This window comes from Carex rostrata, chromosome 12, assembly GCF_964058835.1.
Source record: "Carex rostrata chromosome 12, lpCarRost1.2, whole genome shotgun sequence".
Lineage (NCBI taxonomy): Eukaryota > Viridiplantae > Streptophyta > Magnoliopsida > Poales > Cyperaceae > Carex > Carex rostrata.
In genome coordinates, this window is record NC_135929.1 from 7,270,699 (window position 1) to 7,294,251 (window position 23,553).

The 23,553-nt window shown below is 33.6% G+C and overlaps 2 protein-coding genes and 1 long non-coding RNA gene across 3 annotated transcripts; 2 read left to right on the forward strand and 1 right to left on the reverse strand.

The window, feature by feature from the left end:
* The first annotated feature begins 9,379 nt into the window (after window positions 1–9,379).
* LOC144563568 (proline dehydrogenase 2, mitochondrial-like) lies at window positions 9,380–17,620 on the forward strand. Its single transcript, XM_078313060.1, has 4 exons — window positions 9,380–9,925; window positions 11,959–12,598; window positions 17,136–17,376; window positions 17,590–17,620. Exons 1-4 carry the CDS (start codon window positions 9,380–9,382, stop codon window positions 17,618–17,620), a joined length of 1,458 nt encoding a protein of 485 aa, XP_078169186.1.
* On the forward strand, window positions 13,084–15,831 carry LOC144563126 (uncharacterized). Its single transcript, XR_013514268.1, has 4 exons — window positions 13,084–13,428; window positions 13,598–13,690; window positions 14,196–14,477; window positions 14,890–15,831. It is a non-coding gene; the product is annotated as an uncharacterized LOC144563126 (long non-coding RNA).
* A 1,594-nt stretch (window positions 17,621–19,214) lies between the features above and the next one.
* Window positions 19,215–20,727, reverse strand: LOC144563696 (uncharacterized). The gene is made up of 2 exons (XM_078313181.1): window positions 20,110–20,727; window positions 19,215–19,746 (listed from the first exon to the last, which is right to left on the reverse strand). Exons 1-2 carry the CDS (start codon window positions 20,674–20,676, stop codon window positions 19,243–19,245), a joined length of 1,071 nt encoding a protein of 356 aa, XP_078169307.1. The 5' UTR covers window positions 20,677–20,727; the 3' UTR covers window positions 19,215–19,242.
* Between the last annotated feature and the right edge of the window lie 2,826 nt (window positions 20,728–23,553).

Consider the following 23,553-nt stretch of genomic DNA (forward strand, 5'->3'; position numbering starts at 1 on the left):
GCATTGTATGCTTACGGCGGGAGACTGTTATGACCTGTGGCCGCGGGGTGTGACAAATTGATTCTCTGCGCATGCTGGAATATATGGAAAGCTAGGAACGCAAAGATTTTCAGAGATGAAAATGTGCCTCCTAACATAGTGGCTGAAAGAGTTTGGATGGAATTTTGCATTTGGTGTAAATTTTGTTGAGTTGAGCTAGCTGAGCTATTATAATTAGTAGGTCGTAGTGAATTGTTGTAATACCTTGGTCAACCTCTACCAGGTTTTTGAAAAAAAGATAACTTTGTAATTATTCATTTAATTAGATTGATACAAAATGAAAAGGAGAATAAATAAAATTGATTCATTTTTCTGGACAAATCAAAGAAATAGTTTCTTATTTTATTCTTTTTCGGATACAATATACACAGAGGAGATCGAGAGTTTCTTCCAAGAGAGAGACAAAATATGTAAATATACTACTTTTTAATTAAATGTGAAGGCGTTGCGAAGTTATGAGAGAAAATTGAATTATTAATTTTTAAGTAATAATTTGAGGAATTTTTTTTTCTAGTCTACTGTAGAGTCACTCTTTTCTCATATGGGGAGTGCTATACTAAGAGCATTTTTTTGTGATTTTGAGAGCTAAGAGAATTTTTTTTTCTTTAAATACTAATTTTGTCCTTCCACTTTTCTCTCTTACTCATTTAATGAAATAACTAATAAAGGAAATAACTCTAAAGAAAAGTTCCCTTAGATAAGAGAGAAAAGTTGATTATATTGTTTATCAAAAGTCTAAGTCCTTGATTATATTGTTTTCATATTACTCCTTATAATGTTTATGCCGAATATATGTGTATTAATGTAAAAATGAAAAGAAATTGAATTCATAAAAAAGAAAACTGTACTAACAATCAGATGCTTGGATGCTTATGCATATTCATTTTATCTATTAGACTCATTATTTTAATTTTACAGCATGATTAATAACATGTTAGTATTGTTAAGAATGTAATTGGATGCAAAAGAAAGAAATAGGATAAAATTACAGAGTGCTTAAAGGATAAGGTTCCTATTCATTTCGATGTATGAAATACCAAAGCACTCATTTCAAGTATTTTTCAAATAAAATCCTTAAAATTCCAAGCATATATTAAACAATCAGATCTATCAAATTCCTTTGAATTTTTGAGATGCAATTTTTCTCTTCCATGAAAATTTTTTGTGGTGAGATTTTTCTCATGGTAGAAAACTCTCATTTCTTCTTTCCTTTATTAGTTGTTGTGAATTTTAGGGGTAATTATTTTTTACTAATCATTACACAAATGCTTTAAATTTATAAACCTAAAAACACAAAGTAGATTAAATTGCAAGCGTACAATATATCATTGTAGTAATGAGGTTTCGATTCAAAGACTAAGGCAATTGTAACTTGTACTTAAACTAAATTAAAACTAAATAAATTGCAAGTAATTAAAAGGGGGGGGGGGATTGTTGCAAGTAACTAAATGTGGGTTCAATACCCAAAGCAGTTGGTTTGTAACAAGAAGCTAAATTAAATGCAAATAAAAGGTGTTTTGTAAATCAAGATAACGAGGTCTAAGGGCTTTTGGTCTACAATCACTTGGTCAATCTATTTACTTTTGGAGTTCTATAAATTCATGTCATGTTCTTGATGGGAATTCTAGTTCCTATAATACCTTTCATAATTCATGGTTCCATATTAATGCACCTCTTAATTAGGGCTCTCATCCACCTAATTGGGTTATTTAATAGGAAACATCTACTACTATTACTTGGTATCATATTTGGTTATATGGTTCCGGGAGTAGATTAGGAATCCACTTGTATCTACCATCCTAAGATTATTTGCGTACAATGAAATGGTTTCTTTTTCATCATACACCATAAATGCTAAAGTACCATCACTACCCTAACAAGGTTCGATTACTAAATCACAAATCATAAATGACTCACAAATATATAAAATAAAACAAAACATCAAGACAAAACAATTATCATAAAGAGAACATCCAAGTAAATAAACTAACACAAATTCATGCTACAACCTATGCCCTTAGAGAGAAAATTAGCTTCTTATGGGTGCAACAACAATAACATCCATGATAGAAAACAAGAAATCCTTTGATTCACTTGAGAGATAAGATGGATGAAAAAAGTGATTAGGGTTTCAATGGAGAGAATTGTGATATGCAAGATGGCTTTCCCAAATGGGAGATGATCCTCCACCTGCTGCCTCCCCCTCATTTATAGCTATTTTGTGACTTAGGAAAGAAGCAACCAATGATGGAAGGTGAATCCATCAAGATCTCATGAGATATGGCAATAAATATCAGCTGATAGCTTTCTAAAATGATTCCTATGACTTGGAAATTACAAATTCTAATTTATAATATTATTATAATTGTATATCTCATTGTCCTCTTTCCAGCAAGCTTTTATTTGCCTAAAACGGAATTCGTATGACCAAGATATGGCCAAAATACGAAAAGATATCAAAAGCTGGATTTCCTGAACTGTGAGCTGTGCGGCCCGGGGAGTCCGCACCTTCACCAACACGGAGCCTGTGACTGGGCTATGAACTGAACTTCAAATGGGCGTAACTCCTTGTCCGTAGCTCTGTTTTCTGTGTTCTACCATATTTCAGAAAACTTGCGAGAAAATCTATAATGTGCTCAATTTTCTGTAATTTAAATAGAGTTCGGCAGTAACTTGAATCTTGATGTAATTCTAAACTAAATTAAACTAAACTAAACTAAATGTATAGAAATTGGTCAAGTTATAAATACAAAATTATAGGTAAAAGTATACCTAATTTACGCTCATCAAATTCCCCCAAGCTTAAACCTTGCTTGTCCTCAAACAAAATCCAAACCTAGGAATTGGGCCGGTATCTAAACTCACCAAAGTTTCATTCAAATCCTAAATGTGAAAACTTAAATGATTCTTGCCCTTGGACAATGAATTGGACTTTCCTCGATCAATTATAATTCACCCACCACTTAATCATTCAAACTTCATAATCAAAGATGCTTCAATATTTGCAAAAACTAATCATTTGGATTTATCAATATTTCATTTTTTTTACCAAAATTAAGCCCTTATTTTGTGGTGATTTTTCTTTTTGCCACCCCAAACTTAGAACAAGCTTAGGTTAAAAGTCGCGAACTACGTGTGTTGATATATGCAAAGTCTAGTACTCTTTTTTTATATATTTGGGAGACGAGCTCAAAGGCGCCCAATTGACTTATTGTCAGTACTCTTATTTTCTCCATCTTTTCATTTTTCATTCTTATTATCTTTTTCCTTTTTATTCATTTGCATATACCATAAATACACATATCCAATGGTATTCATTCATACCAATTGATATCCCAATCTATCTTCTATTTAAAATCCGAAATTCCTTATTTAAAAAGACATAATTTGGTTTGTAAATACTTTTTCGATAAAATTCATTTTTTTATTTTTTCAAAGTCTCAAAACATCTCATCCTATGCAATTTTTTGATTAAACATAGGGTTATTTTCAAATTTTCATAGTAAACCAAATCAAAACAAAATAATTTCAAACAGGACTTTAATTCAAGCAATCACACAAGTTTATCGCCTAAAAAAAATGCAATTTTTGAAAAATAAATATGATCTAAATGCAGATACAATTTTCTTCTATTCCACCCCCTAAGTTTGAATGAAGCATTATCCTCAATGCCTATATTCACACAAGAAAAAGTAAATAAAAGAAAACATGAAAACTAACCAGACATGGAGTGGAGGGTGGTCAGCGAGGGCAAGTGCCTCCTTTTCGCCGATGGGTTGCATGTGGTAAAATTGCGTGAGTCTTTGGAACAACGGATGTAGAGGCATTGAGACATCCATTGAGAAATCACCAATCAAAAGAGAAGAAAGGTTGAGCAATGATGGCAAGGAGAGGAGACGGCACAGTAGCATAGTGTTGCCTGAAAGAAATTTTAGAGAGAGCTAGAGAGGTGGCACGGTACCAATGTGCGATCGAAAATGTAGAAAAAGTAAAAATAGAAGCTAGTGCGGCCATCAGTGCAGGCAGGGCAGGCCGCATAGCCCAAAAAATAGCGTGGGAGAGACAGTGGGCTAGTTCGGGCTTAGGTGCGAGCAGGGTGGGTCGCACATGAGGCCAAACGGTTTCTGTTAGCTGCAAAATCAGATGCAAAATGTTGGTGTAGGTGAGGGTGGGCCAAGGGTAGCCACACGGTGGGCTGCACCATGCATTGTTAGCTGCTTAGATCAAATAGAGGGAGGTGTGTAGTTAAGGGTGCAGTCAGGGCAGGCCGCATAGGAGGTTGCACGATTCTGGTTGCTGCACAAAAAGGCTGGAAAGAGATGTTGGTGAGGGCATAGTAAGCCGCACAGGGGCCACACAGTGTAAGTTAGATGTGAAGACCGAAGACAGAAGGGTTTGTGCGGGTAAGGATGCGGGCAGAGGTGGCTGCACGGCTGGCCGCTCAGGTCAGTTTCCTGCAAAAAAATTGAAAAATTAGAAAAATATAGAAATTTATTCGAAGTAATTTTGTGCGGCCTAGGCAGCCCGCACAGTAGGCCGTACACTGCCTCTGACTTAGTGTTGCTCTTTTTGATTTTTTTTTGTTTTTCGAATGTTTTTGATTTTTATAATTTTTGGAATGCAGTAAACTAAAATTAAAAGAGTAAATTAGTGCAAAAATAAAAGTTTTCATCTTTGGGTTGCCTCCCAAGAAGTGGTTGGTTTTAGATCCCGGCTAGACCCCATTTTCGAATTTAGATTAGGATTGAATGGAGGGGATTTCTCTGCAACTTGCTTCTTTTGGATTTGTCCTCGAACTTCTTCTTCTTTCTTTGTCTCTTGTAATTTCTTATCTCATTAATGTATCTTTCCTTCGAGTACCAAGCTGGGTTCGTCTTGTGGGATTGTAGTGCCTTGTCGGTATCAGATGTTGCCACCGACTTTCGATGTAAAGAACAATTATCCACCTGCAAAATTTCTACCAAGGGTACTTAATTTTTATTAGTAGAGGGGGTATTTAGTGCACCTGTCGTTGTTAAGATAATTGGACCTAAAAGATTGTTCGAATGAACACCTTTTTCATCTTCAACTACAACAACATCGGCGGGGATCTTAATCCTCTCATTTTGGAAAACCACATTTTTCAAAACACCAAGTGGAGATTAGATCAAACCATTTTCAAAATTACCAGACTCAGGTTGGTCAAATATTTCATTGGACAAGGGATTTTATTTGCTTCAAAATCACATATTGGCTTTTCAATCTTTAAATTGTCATTTGAGAAGGGTGATGAGAAGCTTTCGAAATCATCCGATGTAAATAAAAGGGGTAAATCATATGAAAAATATTCATTTAATGCCTCATTTTCACTCTCACCTTGGTTGGTTGGAAACTCAGAAAAAAAAAAATTGTTCAAATTTGGCATTTGAGGCATTTTTTCAATTTTTGGTTGTCTTATTTGGTTTGCAAAATTGCCAATTTGATCATTTAGATTTAGTCCAACCAAATCTTATGAAAAGGAAATTAATTCATGAGGAGGGTTATACCTTTCCCTTTTTTGAGTTGTGATATACCTTTCCTTCTTTGCAGATTCGCAATCCTTTGTGAGAGATTTACCTTCCTTCTTTTGATGTTCATCGGATACTTGCCCTTTTTGAGATTCACCTTCATTTTCTGGAGATTCTTTCTCGATTTGCTTGACCTGCCAGTTTTGTCCTTCATGCAAAATTTTGACTCCCATGGTCATGGCATGATCATGCTCCCTTGAGTTGCTTTTCGGTTTGATTGGGAGCTCATCATGTTAGTGCAAGAATGACATGGTTGCAAGGTGTTCAAATATTTTTGTGTTAATCTCTATTATGGCTTTACAACTGGCCTTTATTCCTTCGAAGGATTTGCGGTTCATCTCAGTTAGTTGCTTTTAGTTCAATATTGTCGTCATCCATCAGATCCTTTTGTTGATCAATGGTGTTGTGCATTCTCTCGTTGGCAATCATTTCCTCCCTCCAATCAATTTGAGATGGACTTTGGTTTTGATATTGATTTTGTTGGTTTTGGTATGGGTTCTGATAGTATTGGTCATAAACATTTGGATGGTCTCTCCAATTGAAATTGTAGGTGTTCGAAAAGGAATGGTTTTGGTATTTGTGGTTGTGCCATTGGTAGGTGTTTGAAAAATTATTTTGGTATTGGTTGTGCCATTCGTAGGTTTCATAGTTGTGAAATTGTGCCATTGTCCTTCTATCTCCTTGGATGAGAGCTCGCAGAAGAGAAAAGAAAAAACCGTGAGAAATAAATAAAAAAACTGAAAAGAAAAGAAAAGAAAAATTTAGAATTAATTTTGAAAAAATAAAAACTACAATTAGCTGTTAGTCCCCGGCAATGGTGCCAAAAGTTTGTTGTGAATTTTAGGAGTAATTATTTTTTACAAATTATTACACAAATATTTTAAATTTATAAACCTAAAAACACAAAGTAGATTAAATTGTAAGCGCACAATCTATCATTGTAGTAATGAGGTATCAATCCAAAGACTAAGGCAATTGTAACTTTTACTTAAGCTAAATTAAAATTAAATAAATAGCAAGTAATTAAAGGAGGGGGTTGTTGCAAGTAACTAAATGTGGGTTCAATACCGAAAGTAGTTGGTTTGTAACAAGAAACAAAATTAAATGCAAATAAAATGTGTTTTGTAAATCAAGATAACGAGATCTAAGGGCTTTTGATCAATCTATTTACTTTTGAAGTTCTCTAAATTCATGTCATATTCTTGATGGGAATTCTAGTTCCTACAATACCTTTCATAATTCATGGTTCCACGTTAATATACCTCTTAATTAGGGCTCTCATCCACCTAATTGGGTTATTTAATAGGAAACATCTACTACTCTTACTTGGTATCATATTTGGTTCTATGGTTCCGGGAGTAGATTGGGAATCCACCTGTATCTACCATCCTCAGATTATTTGTGTACAATGAAATGGTATCTTTTTCATCATACACCATAAATGCTAAAGTACTGTCACTACCCTAATAAGGTTCGATTACTAAATCACAGATGATGCATGACTCAAAAATACATAAAATAAAACCAAATATCAAGACAAAATAATCATCATAAAGAGAACATCCAAGTAAATAAACTAACACAAGTTCATGCTACAACCTAAGCCGTTAGAGAGGAAATTAGCCTCTCATGGGTGCCATAACAATAACATCAATGATAGAACACAAGAAATTCATACAAGTAAAATCAAGAAAATAACAAGATAAATAGAATACACCAATTCCCAAGTTATGCCTCAGTTCTTCCTTGCAAGCTCCTCGAGATCTGTCAAGTTCTTCAATCCTTCGCGTCTTTGATTCACTTGAGAGATGAGATGGATGGAGAAGGTAATTAGGGTTTCAATGGAGAGAATTGTGGTATGAAAGATGGCTTCCCCAAAGGGGAGATGATCCTCAACTTGCTGCCTCCCCCTCATTTATAACTATTTTTTTAACTTAGGGAAGAAGCAACCAATGATGGAAGGTGAATCAATCAATATTTCATGAGATATGACAATAAATATTAGCTGATAGCTTTTTAAAATAATTCTTGTGACTTGGACATTACAAATTCTAATTTATAATTTACTTAGAATTGTAGATCTCGTTGTCCTCTTTCCAGCAAGCTTTTATTTGCCTAAAATGGAGTTCGTATGACCAAGATATGACCAAAATACGAAAATATGTCGAAAGTTGGATTTCCTGCACTATGAGCTGTGAGGCCCGGGGAGCCCGCACCTTCACCCGAACGGAGCCTCTGACTGGGCTGTGAACTGAACTTCAAATGGGCATAACTCCTTGTCTGTAGCTCCGTTGTCAGTGTTCTACCACTTTTCGAAAAGTTTGCGAGAAAATTTATAATTTGTTCCATTTTCTGTAATTTAAATAGACTTCGATTGTAACTTGAATCTTGATTTAATTCTAAACTAAATTAAACTAAACTAAACTAAATGCATGGAAATTGATCAAGTTATCAATACAAAATCCTAGGTAAAAGTATACCTAATTTACGCTCATCATTAGTTATTTTCTGTATTTTTTTATTAATTGATCTTATTATTAATTGATGAGAGAGAAAAGTAGAAGGACAAAATCGGTATTTAGAGTAAAAAATTCTTTTAACTCTCAAAATCACAAAAAAAGCCCTCAATATAGCACTCCCCTTCTCATATAGATATGCTACTTAAAATAATAAATAAATTCTCATCTCTCAAAAATAAATGAAGTCAATGATTGGAGTAAATACAAAAGAGAGGAGATAGCACCTGGGAAGGCGCCTATTAATTTTCTGTATATATATTAATTGTACGTGCAAGATTATCATTAAAAGAAGAAACTGAAATGCATTATGCCAGTTAATGTTCAGCGTAATACACGTGTCTCTGGGTGGGGTGTTATCTATGTAGACAACTCTTGAGTTCCTCACAGTTATTGTGCAACTGGCAACAACATATATAGCAGAGAAGAATCATGTGTATGATTTGTTTAGAAGAAATGTAACTGTTCAGCATTTGAAATATGTTACTAATTAAGATTTGTTTCCTTAAAAATTCAAGGAAAATGAGCAAAACATATATACATTTTTAAATTTGATAATGAAAAGTATAAAAGGTCATATACACGATATCACCGGATAAATCTCATCTCATTAATTTTCCATCGTCCTCTTCTCCGTCTTTAAATATGATTGGAACCATATCAAGCAACATTTCAATTCAATATAAATTATTTTGAAATGAACTTTGCTGATCGAAAAGCACTACTCGCTTGTCAAAAAATCATTAGTAATGAATTAGAAAATATCCAAATTAATATCTTAATGTACTGATTTTGCCACTGAAAATCTAGTTAAAATTTCAGCATATACAACTGTATACAAAGTAAATATCAGAATAGAAGAGAAAATGTAATATGAAACGAGAAGACGAAGGTGTTGCTAATTAGTTGACGTTGAGAGAATGATACCATCAAAATTTATCGAAATTGCTTTTCTTCCGCGCCATTGCAAAGAAAGGTAGTAAGGTACTTTTTTTATTCTCATCAAATCTCTACTATTTTCGTGAGATTTCAGTTAACGCCTTTTTGCCCGTCAAATACTGTCAATTGAAATCATCTTACTTCTCTCCTTTCTTTTCGATCAGCGAATTTCTAAAAATTTCAAATTCCATTTCGGGTTTTGAGGTTCTCGGACCTTTCCAATCAGAGTGTTAATTCCCAAGCCTCTTAAGACACGCAACCAAAACTAAAACCAAAACCAAAACCAAAATCAAACTAACGCCCTGATAATTCTCCTTGCCATTGATTCCTCCATATTACATGGCGATCCCTCTCCTTGCCACCCCTAAAATTCCCTGTCAGCTTACCTCATGCAATCTTTTTCGTGTTAGATCCCTCTCCTCTCACACCTCTTCACCACTGAACCTTACTGCACCGCTCTCCGATCCACCTACTAGCCCCGAACAGCCCTTGTCAGATGTGCTTGACCTCGACAATACCGAGAAGCTCTTTTCCTCAGTGAAAACCCGCACTCTGGTCACCTCTTTACTCAACCTCTATGCCATGGCGGTTGACCCTCTGGTCAAGTTCGGGACCAAGCTGATACAGTCGCCAGTCGTGATGGAGAACCGGATCAGCAGAGCGGTCATGGTTGGAGCAGTGAGATCGACGGTTTATAAGCAATTTTGTGCAGGAGAGACGACTGAGGAGGTGAGCGAGACAGTGACGAGGATTTGGAAACGGGTTGGATTTCGGTCAATATTGGATTATGCGGTTGAGGATGCAGAGAATGGGGATGCGGCTAGACGGAACCTGGAAGGGTTCGAACGGACGGTGGATATGGCAGCCGCTCTCCCGCCTACATCGGTAAGTGCTGTTAATCAATTCTTGCCAATTTTGTCAATTAAAAAGATGGCAAGGTTGAACATGAGCCTTTCATTATTTCCGCTTTCTTTTTGTTTTCTTTACATTTTAATAGAAAAAAAAAATACTATTACATAATTTCTCAGTGTCAATATTGGACAAATCAAGAGCATTTTGATAAGTAATATATGTTCGCCAAATGTAAACTCCAACAGCAAGCTAGCCTTAGATATTTATCTAATATAATGAAATATAATAAACAAAGAGTGAGTCTATGGTACGTACTATGCATATCACGGGTTGTTACCGTGCTACGGCTCTATATTCGTGTTTTCAAATCCTAACGGTCGATCCGAACCGTTCATCTTGTTCTCCATATTAATATGTGTTTGGAGACCAAATTTTACATTTTTTGAAATTTTTTTACTATTTTTTTAGATATTTAGAAAATCACTTGATCTGAAAATTCTGAACCATCCAAAAACAGTGATTTTTAATAAATCTAAAAAAATAGTAAAAAAATTTCAAAAAATGTAAAATTTGGTCTCCAAACACATATTAATATGGAGAACAAGATAAACGGTTCGGATCGACCGTTAGGATTTAAAAACTCAAATATAGAGCCGTAGTACGGTAACAAATCATAATATGCATAGTACCATAGACTCACTCATAAACAAATATGAGTGAGTCTATGGTACTATGCATATCACGGGTTGTTACCGTGCTACGGCTCTATATTCGAGTTTTCAAATCCTAACGGTCGATCTGAACCGTTCATCTTGTTCTCCATATTAATATGTGTTTGGAGACCAAATTTTACATTTTTTGAAAATTTTTTACTATTTTTTTAGATATTTAGAAAATCACTTGATCTGAAAATTTTGGACCATCCAAAAACAGTGATTTTCAATAAATCTAAAAAAATAGTAAAAAAATTTTAAAAAATGTAAAATTTGGTCTCCAAACACATATTAATATGGAGAACAAGATGAACGGTTCGGATCGACCGTTAGGATTTGAAAACTCGAATATAGAGCCGTAGCACAGTAACAAATCGTAATATGCATAGTATCATAGACTCACTCAACAAATATTATCAAAGTTAAATACCGAGGTTCTTAGTAGATAAAAATAGAGAATGAAATACGCGACACGCTATGACGTGACATAATAAATATACTGTGATTTGCTCACATGATGTGATGTGACGTGACTAATATTTTTTTTCAAGTGACGTGATCAAAATGGTGGTGGACGGTCACGACATAATCACACGTGAAGTGACACAAATTAGTCACGTCAAATTATTTTTTACATTTTAATTAAAATTGTTGAAAATTTAGAAAAAAAGATATAAAAAATATGAAGAATTCTAAATAAGTAAATAATGTTGTTTCTTTTAGGAAAGACATTGAACATTTGGCATTACTTTAAAAATCTTAATTACAAATATTCATTAGACAAAATTAGAGAAAATAAAAACCAGTACTACATGAGTACCAGTATCACTAAACTTACACTAAAGTAAAACCTGGATATTCTATGCATACCAAAAAAGTTGGATACTCTATATTTCATACTGTGAGATGATGTGATGTGATCACATAAAGTGACGTGATGTGACTTGTTTGTATGACATGATGTGATGTGTAATTTTCACTCGAATGCGGTCACGTCACGTAAATTTTGTTTGTTCCTTTGTTTGTTTGAACTAGGTTCATTTTCAAGTGGCATACTAGAGTCTACATATATATTACATACGAAATCCGGATAGAGGTCATAATGGATTTTTAAATATGAAGTTTGTCCTTTTTACATGTCTGATTTTTACATGTACGAACCAATCTTTAACTCAAATATAAAAGTTCGACATCCAATTTTCCTTAAGAAAAGAAAAGAGAGAGAAAAAAAAAAAATCTTAGTCCTTTACACTTTTTTGAGTAGTTGAGAAGCTATTTTTTTTTGTTTTAAAGCTAAATAATTTTCCCTGATGAATAAGAACCAGAACCAGCCTAATTTGTTTTTTTTGGCAGGCCAGTATGTGTGTAAAGATTACAGCAATTTGTCCGATCAATTTACTCGAGCGAATCAGCGATCAGTTAAGATGGAATTACAAAAATCCAACATTTGAACTTCCTTGGAGAACTCATTGTTTCCCTGTTCTGTCTGATTCAAGTCCTTTATATCTCACTTCATCAAGGCCTGAGCCACTAACTGATCAAGAATTACATGATTTCGAGTTAGCTCAAGAAAGATTGAATGGCCTATCCAAACAATGTGCAAAATCAAACATAATGTTACTAATAGATGCAGAATATGCTTCGGTTCAGCCAGCGATAGATTACTTCACTTATTTGGTCGCCTTGAAATTCAATAAGGAGCAACCTGTTGTGTGCGGTACGGTTCAAGCATACTTGAGAGGTGCAAAGGATAGACTTGAGATGATGATGAAAAGTGGAGAGAATGAAGGGATTTCTATTGGAATAAAATTAGTTAGGGGTGCATACATTACAAGAGAGACAAGAATGGCCTCTTCTTTGGGGGTGCCTTCACCAATCCATGGAAGTATACTAGAGACGCATAGGTGCTACAATGAGTGCGCCTCGTTCTTACTTGAGAAAGTTAGAGATGGATCCGGTGCAGTTGTGCTGGCCACTCACAATTCTAAATCCGGTAAGAGATAAGTGTATTATCATTTTTCTTGGTAAAGATATATAGGTATCCATTCTTATATTATGCACGTAGATATCCTGATTCATCAATAGTTATGATTGAAAGATGACGTTTGAGATTTAATATTAGTCTTCCAATCAAATAATCTGTCTTATCAGAACTCCTATAATAGCACGTTGATATAAAGGGACTGAATGGTGTATCTGTCCAGAGACGATCTCAACCTTCCATCCAGTAAATCTAACCGTTATAAACTATTGTGTTGAATATGGGATTTTATACATGTTTTTTATGTATCCATGTGTGTATAAGTCTACAGTTAGTTATACATTAACTCGCCACATAGAAAGATACACAGAAATTGTATCTTTTTGCATGTGTTTTTTCCGCTCCGACTTTTTTTCTTTTCTTCTTTCCTTCCCTAAACCGACTCGCCTTTTCTCCTCTCATTTCCCTAATAACCTCATCCCCGACGCATTCAGACATATATTTTCTTTTTATTTTTTACTTCCCCACGCACACTCTTTTCTTGGCTTCCTCTTTTCCTCTCTTTGCCTCTCTATGCCTCCCGACGCGAACCCTAGCTCCCTGCCTCTCCTCTCCGCGCCCAGAAGTGTTAACCCTAGCGCTCATCTCCCGTTTCTCCTCGCTCCTCGATTCCACCTGTTAAACCCTACACTAAACCACACCTTCCCTTCCTCCCTTCCTCTCCCCGACTCTCAAATGGAAAAAAAGAAAGATAAATGAAAAAGGTGACGCGACCAATGACAGCAACGGCCAATAACACCTTCCCTTCCTCCCTCTCCCCGAGGATTTGGGTTTGTCCAGTTGTAAGTTTGACACTTTTTGTCATCCTTAATCACTTTAAATTATATTGCATACTTGCTGTACAAGTATGTGTTTTCTCTGCGAATTCATTTTTTTTTTTAATTTCGTTGATGTTTTCTTAAACTGTTGGCATCGTTGATGTTAATTTCGTATTTTATCTTTTGATGGAAGATCTGGATATGGAGGGTGATGGATTTGAGTACTCAGAAAAAGAACCTGAAGAGCAGGATGTTGACATTGTGAACCAATATTACAACTCGAAAGGTATATCTATCTATTTTCTCTGTAATTTTTAGTATTTTTTGTTCATTATTCTGTTCTAATTTGTATGACCTCGCAAAAGCTGGGGTATTTTCTAGCTTATGCTTGCAAATGCCTTGGTTAAATCAGGATATTTCCTAGAGATATAGAATTCAGAAAAATATATGCCTGATTAGTTGCGAGGCAACTATATATGTTACTGTGATAGCAGTATGCAGTATTTCTTGTATTAGCATCCCTGTAGCAAATTGAACTAATAAAGCGTTGTTGATTCATAACAAATAGGGAAAGTATCTGTTCATAGCAGTATGCAGTATGAAATGCAGGGTTCATAACATTGACTAGGGATCATTAAATTGACACTTTTGATAACAGTTATCAAATTAAAGCCAAAAAGAACTTTACAAATTGAAAATTTAGATATTTTTGCTATTAAAGTTAAGCAATAAAACCTTTTGCTTCTAACTAGAAATATTTTATTACCAACTTTTTTGCATTCTTGTTGCAGATTCTGGGATTGATTGTTTTTTAGTGACACTGTCAGTTGTCGATACTGATTGAGAAGTCAGAGTTTGAGTCGGTACTATAAAAATGCTGAGAAGAACCTTCAATTCATCTAATCTCTTGTGCGAGACATCCTCATGACCAAAACCACGCACTACCTTTTTGTGTATGGCACCGCCATGGCCATGAAGATTAAGTTGTTGTTGCTCTCAGGGGTCTCAGCTCTAACGATTCTCTTGTCAATGTAGGTACTTTCTTTGGTACCAATCAGTCCACTGTTTCTCAGGTACGCAATCAAATTGTACATTTCTTTGTGCCATTTACTTCTTCTTTTTTAATTCTTCTGTGTGGTACATGGGAAGTGAATTCTTGGGGGGTGGTAGGGAGTTCCTCCTGACGTTTACCTTTAGGTTGATACAGCACCTGAGAGAATTAGTGTCTGTTGAACAATTTTGATACGATTCAGAAACAAAAAGTAACCCCCTCCCCTGTTGCAGTGTGAATGGTCATGTGGATTAAATTGTCAGTTACTTGCATATGGGATTTTAGGTTTAGTGTTCTGGAACTGCAATATGGATCAGCAATTATCTGAAGATCTTTTTTATGGAATTAGCAATTATCTGAAGTTTTGTGAGATAGCTGGCCGTTATTTACTCCTCTAGGTATACATGAATTAATGTTTTTTTTCTCTTTTTCAGCGGTGTTCAGTACTCGACTTTTGTTGAATGCAGGAGACTAAGCTTAGAAATGTCACTATTATGCTCCCCTTTCATGTATGGGGACTACTGGACTACATCACCGGAGAGCTGACCCTGAAATTGCTCTCTTGTGGATAATTTTATTTGGTTTCCATGAATTTAGGGTTGTTTTGTTTGGTACATTTTGTTTTACCGGTACAACTGATGATTTTGGCTTGGGTGGGTTTTATAAACTTCTCTCTTGTGATTGTGTTAAATCAGAATTTAAAAGTATTAGGCGGATAGTGTTAAATTGTGAACAGGTCAGAATTTGTTCTACTGGTACAATCAAAATTTTGAAAATTGCTTGTGATTCTCTAATGATTGTGTGTTAAATCAGAATTTTTATAAACTGCTCTCTTGTGATTTTCTGATGATTTTGTTTTACTGGTACAATTGATGTGTTAAATCAGAATTTACTGGCATGGGTACTGATTGTGTTGGATTGTATAAATTGATGCGTTGGTGATTGGGTGAAGCATTGGATAACATCTAACAAACCACACACATTTGCAACACAAGGCTATGATGTGGGGCTTCAAGCCCCGGTTTCTTCCGCTTATTTTGTAAAACAGGGAACTCAGCTACTGTGCCATATATTGTTGTCCATAATACCCTTTTGGCTCATGCCGCTACCTCAAACATACACGGGAAGAAATATAAGATAATGTTTGCTTCATGCATTTTATTTTACTGCTGGCGTTCTTTATTCAGAATCAAGAATATTATCGGATACACTTACCTATGGTTATTATTTGATAAAATTAGTTGGGTCTAACATTTATTTGGGTTTTTATCCAATCACAGTGAGAATCTGTCTTTTGCTTCTACTTATTATGGATTGACGCTTGGTTGATTTTGTCCTTCCAATACTTAGATTTAGCCGTTATTGACAAGATTATTATCAAATACACTTACCTATGGTTAGTATTTGACTACAGTTTTATAGACATAAAGTTTAACCAAGATTATTCAAAGTTCTACAAGTTTAACTTGATAAAATAAGTATAGAAGAAAGTAAAAGAAAAGGGTATATAATTACGTATCACCAAAACAAGTAAAAGAAAAGGGTACATATTTTCCCCTCTAAATTTGTAATATCATATTTCCCCTTCTAGATATCAAAAACTCACCAAATTTACCCAATTTATTGCATTTTCTTTTAAAATTTTCTAAATTTATAAAGTACACATCCTTTGTTAAAAAAACAGCACATATGTGAAGTAATTAACAAAGCACCTATAATCAAACGTCTTTTTAATTTCCACGGCAACGCGTGGCCGGCACTTGACTAGTTTTGATTAAATGCGTATTCTATAGATGTAGAAGTCTAAATTTAGTTAAAAACATACTACACATACTGCCACAAGATATGTTATAATTAAAATTGAATAGAAAACAAAATTGGAAAGAGAATCAATTTATTCATTTCCTTATTTCTTCTCTCTAGCTATCTCGCATTCCTTATTTCCTTATTTAAGAATCATGATAATGATCAATTTATTTTTAAAAATATCAAATGCTGACATCTTTTAAAAATATTTTATCAACATTTGATATCTCCAAATTTAATACATACATTTAAGCTATAGTGAATCTTTTTACAATTTTACTTCTTCAATTTTGATAAGATAAAATATTCTTTTTTATTAGTATTTTTAGGTTCGTTCTTAGTTTCAGTTGTTAATTATATGGAGACCATATATTGAGGAGAGATTTTAGTAACATTAACTATAATTAGTGTCACAAAATGGTGCAACTAATTTATTAATATGAATTTACTTTTACTAAATAATTTTTGTCCTTTTAGCTTTTGCCTATGGGATGTATATATTTCTACAAGATATTTGTTTTTGTTTTTATCAAATCTCTTTACTTGCATCAAAGTTTGAAATTCAATTTGTAAATCAAACTCTTGATCTTCTTCATTTTATAATATATTTCCATTGCAATGCAAAGGTACGATATTAATTAATGCATGCAAGAATTGGTGCTCTGATAAAACATATTCTATATGCAAAGCTGCTAGGCTCAGTGCTATTGCTGACACACTGGCTGAAAATGAAATCCTTAAATAATCGAAGATGTTCTGGGAAATTTAGTTTAATCAATCAACTAAAATTAGCTAACATTCTTCCCTTGACTCGGAAAAATTGTACATATTGTATCCTTCTTTGCGTAACCTTAAATTGTTCTATAAATAACAGGAAAATTAGCAGCAGTAAAAGCTGAGGAGCTGGGAATCCGGAAAGGTGACAACAAGCTACAATTTGCTCAATTGATGGGAATGGCAGATGGGCTCTCTTTGGGGCTGAGAAATGCTGGTTTTCAAGTTAACAAATACCTCCCATTTGGTCCAGTAGACAATGTCATTCCTTATCTTGTCAGAAGGGCTGAAGAAAACAAAGGATTTCTTTCGACGTCGGTACAAGACAGACAACTTATCAGGTTTGTCAAACTTTTAATGCTGGTCAGGTGTTAACTGTTAAGATTGAAGGTTTCAGATTATAATTTAACAATTATGTGCAGTACTCCACCGGCCTTGATGTTAGAATTTACAGTACCGTGATTAATAAAAATAAATTTACAGGATTTTAACGTAGAAAGCAAAAATATGCTGAATTATATAATAATAATTAATATGTGTCCTGTTTTTAACAGGAAAGAACTCACACGGAGGCTAAAGAGGTAGCTGTACTCAAGTAATTTAAAGAATCAGAGGTGGAATTAGATAGAGGGGATCCGAAGGGGTGCTAATAAGTACTTCTTATAAATTGATATTTTTTTTTGGTTTTGTTCTTTAAAAATTTTAATTTTTAGAAAATTAATTTCTCTCATAAAATAAAATTACATAACAACCATATATTGACAGAGAAAACTCTTTAGACTTGCACCTTTCATGATTTCATCTTCTTTCTATGCTTGATTATATCATTATGTTCTTCTTTGATTTTATTTTTGTTCTTGTGCTTATGAGAGGATAGGTTTTCTCTTCTAGGATTATGGCTGTAAATCAAAGTACATGCTGATTTTTAGTTAATTTTATTTGAAACTTGAAATGTTTTTGTATTGCTTGATTGCTCTTTGAATTGTCTTGTTTAGTACTAATCCAGTCTTTGGATGATGACCTAACTCAAGTAGAGGGAAAAATTCGGATATCTAATTTAAATATTGTAACAAAATTAACAATATTATTTAATAAATATATTTTTATAAGAAAATAAAAATAACATAAAATACAAATATATATAATTTGGACATTTGATCATTAATTATGATGAACAAAATAATTTTTCTCAAATTAAAACTTGTTATGTCATTATAAAATATGTATCTTATTAACATTAATCACCAACAAAACCACATTTATAATCAAAAGATACCAATAGAAAAAATATTCTTCTCTAAATGTGATTTTAAAGAAGAACATCTATATTTAGATAATTTGATCAACCGTTGATTATTATTAGATAATGCATATGGCTTAAATAATTTTATGTTTATATACTAATAAAAATTCCACAATGAATACCTAATCAAGATATTAAACTTTTAAAAACTTTATACATTTTTGGATGTTGCATTTTATTTGATAGTAGTTGATAGTAAACTCACTTAACCTTTTCTGACCATTATTTGATCAATGTACAACAACGATAAATTTCAGTGATCATGCATGACGTCAATTCCTAAAATCATAAGAGAAAGTTGAAACCAGGTTCTTTTCTTTAATTTGTTTCAAGTTTCAACTAGGTTTTCACAACGAAATTGAAACCTGTTTTCAAAAGTGAGTAATCTCTCACCATAATTGTAACATAATTATCGTAAGTTCTAATTTGGATGTGATTAGGGGTGTAAACTGGTACAATAACGGTTGAGTGGGAATATTTTCATACCCGTACCTTTTACAAATTATTCTTACATACATAGAAAACACCGTAAGACTAATGCAAAACCCCAACTGGAAACAGAGTTGCATAATCAACTACTGACCGGAAGACAGATTTCATCTTTTGATTTTGATTTCCAGTTGTACGTCTAATTTAATTATTGGAAAATTATTTATTTCCTTATCCTTTTTTTGGTGTGTGTCTGAACTGTGAACTGTGGGAGGAAGAAGCGTGAGTGCAATCCAAGGATGACCAAAAGGATCACACGTACGGTTAATTTATTCCATATGCCAACCCAAGGAAAAAAAAACAAAAAAAAACAATACTTCATACTCATAAAAAAGCAAAAAATGAAAATAATTTCAACGGTACGTACAGTACACTAGTACTGCCAATGCCAACTAGGCCTTGGCAAAGCTGAATTTCACTTTTTCTGAAACCAACAGCAGATCGCTGGCCATTCTATCGGAGGCCAAGCCCAGTGACCATAAGGAGTAATAGGGTATTTATCTTTCCCATTCCATTTCCACATTAATGTTAACTTCACTAAAAACCACAATAATGAAACAAAGAGCAAGATCCATAACGTTAACTTCACTAAAAACGACATTCCCCAAAATACCTCCTCAATCCAGTAACTTTCTTGTGATTTCATCAATGCAAATGTTTTGCCTCCTCGCATTGCTAGTGCAACTACCGTCTTCTCATGCTTGTGCTTGATTATGTCTGTAGTATATGCTTGTTCCCAGGTGTTATCACTCTTTATTGAGGCAAGTGCATGGTTGGTGGCAACAACTGCTGATAAGTTGGTTCGGAGGGTAATGGCATGAGGTGCTGGTGCCAACCGATAATTTCCACTATCTCCAGACAAAATCTCTTCAACTGTCCTCTTTACAGAATCCACTTTGAATATTTTTTTTGTTGTTGGCTGTAAATGAAACAAAATTAAATTAACTTATTCTTTCGAAAAGCATATATATAAATTAAAGAGTAGTACATAATTAATTGTGGATATATACTTAATTAATTATGTAATAATCATCATTTATTCGTTCATATATAGATTAAAATGAATTTGTCAATCAAAATGACAATACCATCATGGTCTACTCTGTCTACTTATCTAAACAATTAGTAGTTTAGTACTATTTCATTTTGGCCAGTTGTTTACATTTTTTTTAGCAAATACAAAAATCATGTCCTGATTTATTTTCGAGTGTCATTGGAAAAACCAAGCTAAATATAACAAAAATAATAATTCATACAAAATAACAACTCGAGACCTAATTACCTGCACAGTAATGATGTATCCTTGACTAGTATGTACGAGTCCCCCGAGTCCCTGATTATTAGGTATTTTAAATTCGGCAATTACTTTCCATCTGTCTCCTTCAACACCGACCTTCAAGACAACTCCTCTATGGGCACTGCTAACAAACACCTCCCCGCTCTCCAAATCCATTGTAACCCCACCAAGACCATCATCCAACTCTGGTAAAGATACTGCAACAATTCTCCTGTATGATTCCAAATCATAAGCAGCAACAGACGAACGATTTGAGAAGCCAACAATCAGCCTTCGACGTATGTGGTCAACAGCAACAACAGTGGCCGAGACACCACTGCTATTGAAAAAAGGTTCAGAGAAGAGGCACTTGACAATGCCAGCTTCGGGGATGGCATAAACAGCTGGACCCAAGGTGGATCCGGCAACAAAGTGTTTTGCAATTGGGTCCCATGCTAGACTGGAGAATTGAATCAATGTGGAGGAATAGATGTTGATGTTGTTGTTGTGGCGTGTGGAGCATGAAGTAGGACCCAAGAGGAAGATGAGAAAAATGAGCAACAAAGGAGACATTGGGAAGTTTAATTTGGTTTAGGAGCATAGAAGGACAAGTTTATAGCTAGGTCTATTATACGAATTTAGATGAACTTAATTTGAAACATACGATTTTAGTTGCACTTAATTTGGAACTTGGAAATAAAGAATACTGATGCTAATCATGCTGATCATGCTGAATCTCTTACTTCATTAGATTTATTTATTTTTATCAAATGCTATTCATGCTGCATATCTCTTACTCTTAGATGCATCTAAATTTAGATTTGTATTTTAGTTTGTTAAAAGGACGGAGGGAATTAAAGAACTCAAGAATTGGTGGATGGTGAATTGCTGATTATATTTGGAAATGGTAACAATTAGATTCGAAATAAAAGTATAAAACCATTGGAAATTATCATGTTAAATTTGAAAGAAAAAAAATAGTTGGAAAGGCGAATATTATTTGTTCTCCAAACATAGCAACATACCTGAAATTACTTCATACTCAAAACTTAAAAGTCGTGCGAAAAGAGCACCATTAATTAGAGAGAAAGAAGTGGGTCCCATGAATTTTTAAGCCATAGAAATTTGATATTCATTTGATGCCACTCATAAATAAGGACCAATTGAACAAAAGCTTCCATCTCTTGTAACTTTTAAGTCATAAGTTTCCATTAATCTCTGTGAAAACCTGAGGCAAAAATTGTAGACAAAATTGAAGCCAATAAATTACAAAGAATAAAGGATCAATTAATGATATCTACTAATGGTAATGAACCTCGCTACATGCCGTATTATTAACATTTATACTTTTTCTCTCTCTTTATTTTCTATAATTATTTATAAAATAAATTCATAGCACAGACAAAGATATTAATTATAGCAACACACCTATGGAAATAAAACGAGACATTTCTCTTTAACAGACGAACGATTTGAGAAGCCGACAATCAGCCTTCGACGTACATGATCAACAGAGACAGCAGTGGCCGAGACACCACTGCTATTGAAAAAAGGTTCAGAGAAGAGGCACTTGACAATGCCAGCTTCGGGGATGGCATAAACAGCTGGACCCAAGGCGGATCCTGCAACAAAGTGTTGTGCAATTGGGCCCCATGCTAGACTGGAGAATTGAATCAATGTGGAGGAATTGATGTTGATGTTGTTGTTGTGGCGTGCGAAGCATGAAATAGGACCTAAGAAGGACATGATATGTACAATTTTTTGTTTTTAAGAAAAATTGAAAGTCGAACCTTTATCATTGAGTTAAATATTGGTTCATACCCGTCCAGTTATATTTTAAAATAAATACTTCATATTTAAAAATCCATTATGACATTTATCCTGATTTAAAAAAAAAGACCTCTATCCGGATTTCAGACATGTAAAAGAAGCTGAATTAGTCCTTAATTTCATCATGTTTTTTAACAGATGGTAATATGTAGACTTTAATTAGTATGCCACTTGAAAATGAACCTAGTTCAAACAAACAAAGAAAAAAAAAATTTAATTAAAATATTATTTTTTAACCAATTCAGTTTTGTCATAAGTTTTCATGTGATTATTACAGTTTCGATTCACTCATGTTCTCGCATTAATTATTATGAGCAACATTATAGAAGAATTAAGGAACTCATGTGGGAATCAAAATTATCATTTTGTTTGTATTTGATTGATATGTTCAGGATCGAGAAACCAAAATCCGCATGTCAAATAAATTAATACATTAGAAAAAAAATATATGTGATGAACTAATTTAACAAGGTTTGAAAAGGGAATAATTTGGTTCTTTTTTAGAAGTTTAAAATAAATTAATATGCAAAGGAAAGTTTAAGAACTAATTTAGAATAATAGATTGGGTACAAATTTTGATTGGGCAGTTTTTTATTCATATCTTATGTTCTGCATAAATTAAATTGTCTTGATAACTAATGAACTTAATTAATTACTTAAAATGAATATATATATATATATATATATACTCTATTCATATAGAGTAAACAAAATTGATACTCTATAAATGTACTCTTTATAATCACAATGCACATGTCGCATGTTATTAATTTATTTAAAGGAGGGGACACTTTGGACCAGAATTTAAACCGAAAGATTAAAGAAGCTTGATTTTTTAATAAGTATAAACCTGGCTATTCAAATGTTAACTAAAATTTTTAATCCTTGGAACGTGAGGGTTCAATATCAACTAAAATTGTTTATCATGGTACTACATGACAATGAAATGAAATAAAATAGAAATGTTATTCATTTGCAGAAACAACAATTTCATGATATAATATTGGTAAAATTTACTCAACTAAAATCTTTCATTCTTAAGATGTGAGTCTCAACATCAAAAGAAAAAGTTGGATCATGCATTTACAAGGCAATGAAATAAATTTGTTGTTGTTGTACTTTCGCATAAACAACAAATTAATGATATATAGTAGGTAAAATTTACTCAATTATATATATTTACTATTTCTTTAGAATTTTTGAAAATCGTTGTTTTTCAGAAAATTCCAAACCATTAATATATCTACATTTAAACAATAAGAGATTGGAGAAAACTAAATGCAATCAAATTAGCTCAAAACAATCAGTATCAAGTGTATAACTAAAGGCAATGTAATGTTACCAAGCGGTATCAAATCAAAACAGTCTACATACAACTAAAGACAATTTAATTTTACTAAGCGGTATCAAACTGATGCAATAGAACTATAATACTTCATATAAGTTATAAAAACATACCCAGGAGAGAGCATTAGGATGACTGATATAATGTTGCCTGCAATTAATGGTGAAAAGATTAGATCTGTCATTAGAGATCGATCGAGAGGATATCAAGGAAAGGAAAAGGGAGACAAACAGTAGATCATATCAGAAAATAATACGGCCGATTGAAATCATCGT

Coding starts and splice junctions, on each gene's coding strand:
- LOC144563568 (XM_078313060.1), top strand. CDS start 9,380: ATGGCGATCCCTCTCCTTGCCACCCCTAAAATTCCCTGTCAGCTTACC. Junction 9,926..11,958: donor CCGCTCTCCCGCCTACATCG/GTAAGTGCTGTT, acceptor TTTTTTTGGCAG/GCCAGTATGTGTGTAAAGAT. Junction 12,599..17,135: donor CACTCACAATTCTAAATCCG/GTAAGAGATAAG, acceptor TATAAATAACAG/GAAAATTAGCAGCAGTAAAA.
- LOC144563696 (XM_078313181.1), bottom strand. CDS start 20,676: ATGTCTCCTTTGTTGCTCATTTTTCTCATCTTCCTCTTGGGTCCTACT. Junction 19,747..20,109: donor GATACATCATTACTGTGCAG/GTAATTAGGTCT, acceptor TTTCATTTACAG/CCAACAACAAAAAAAATATT.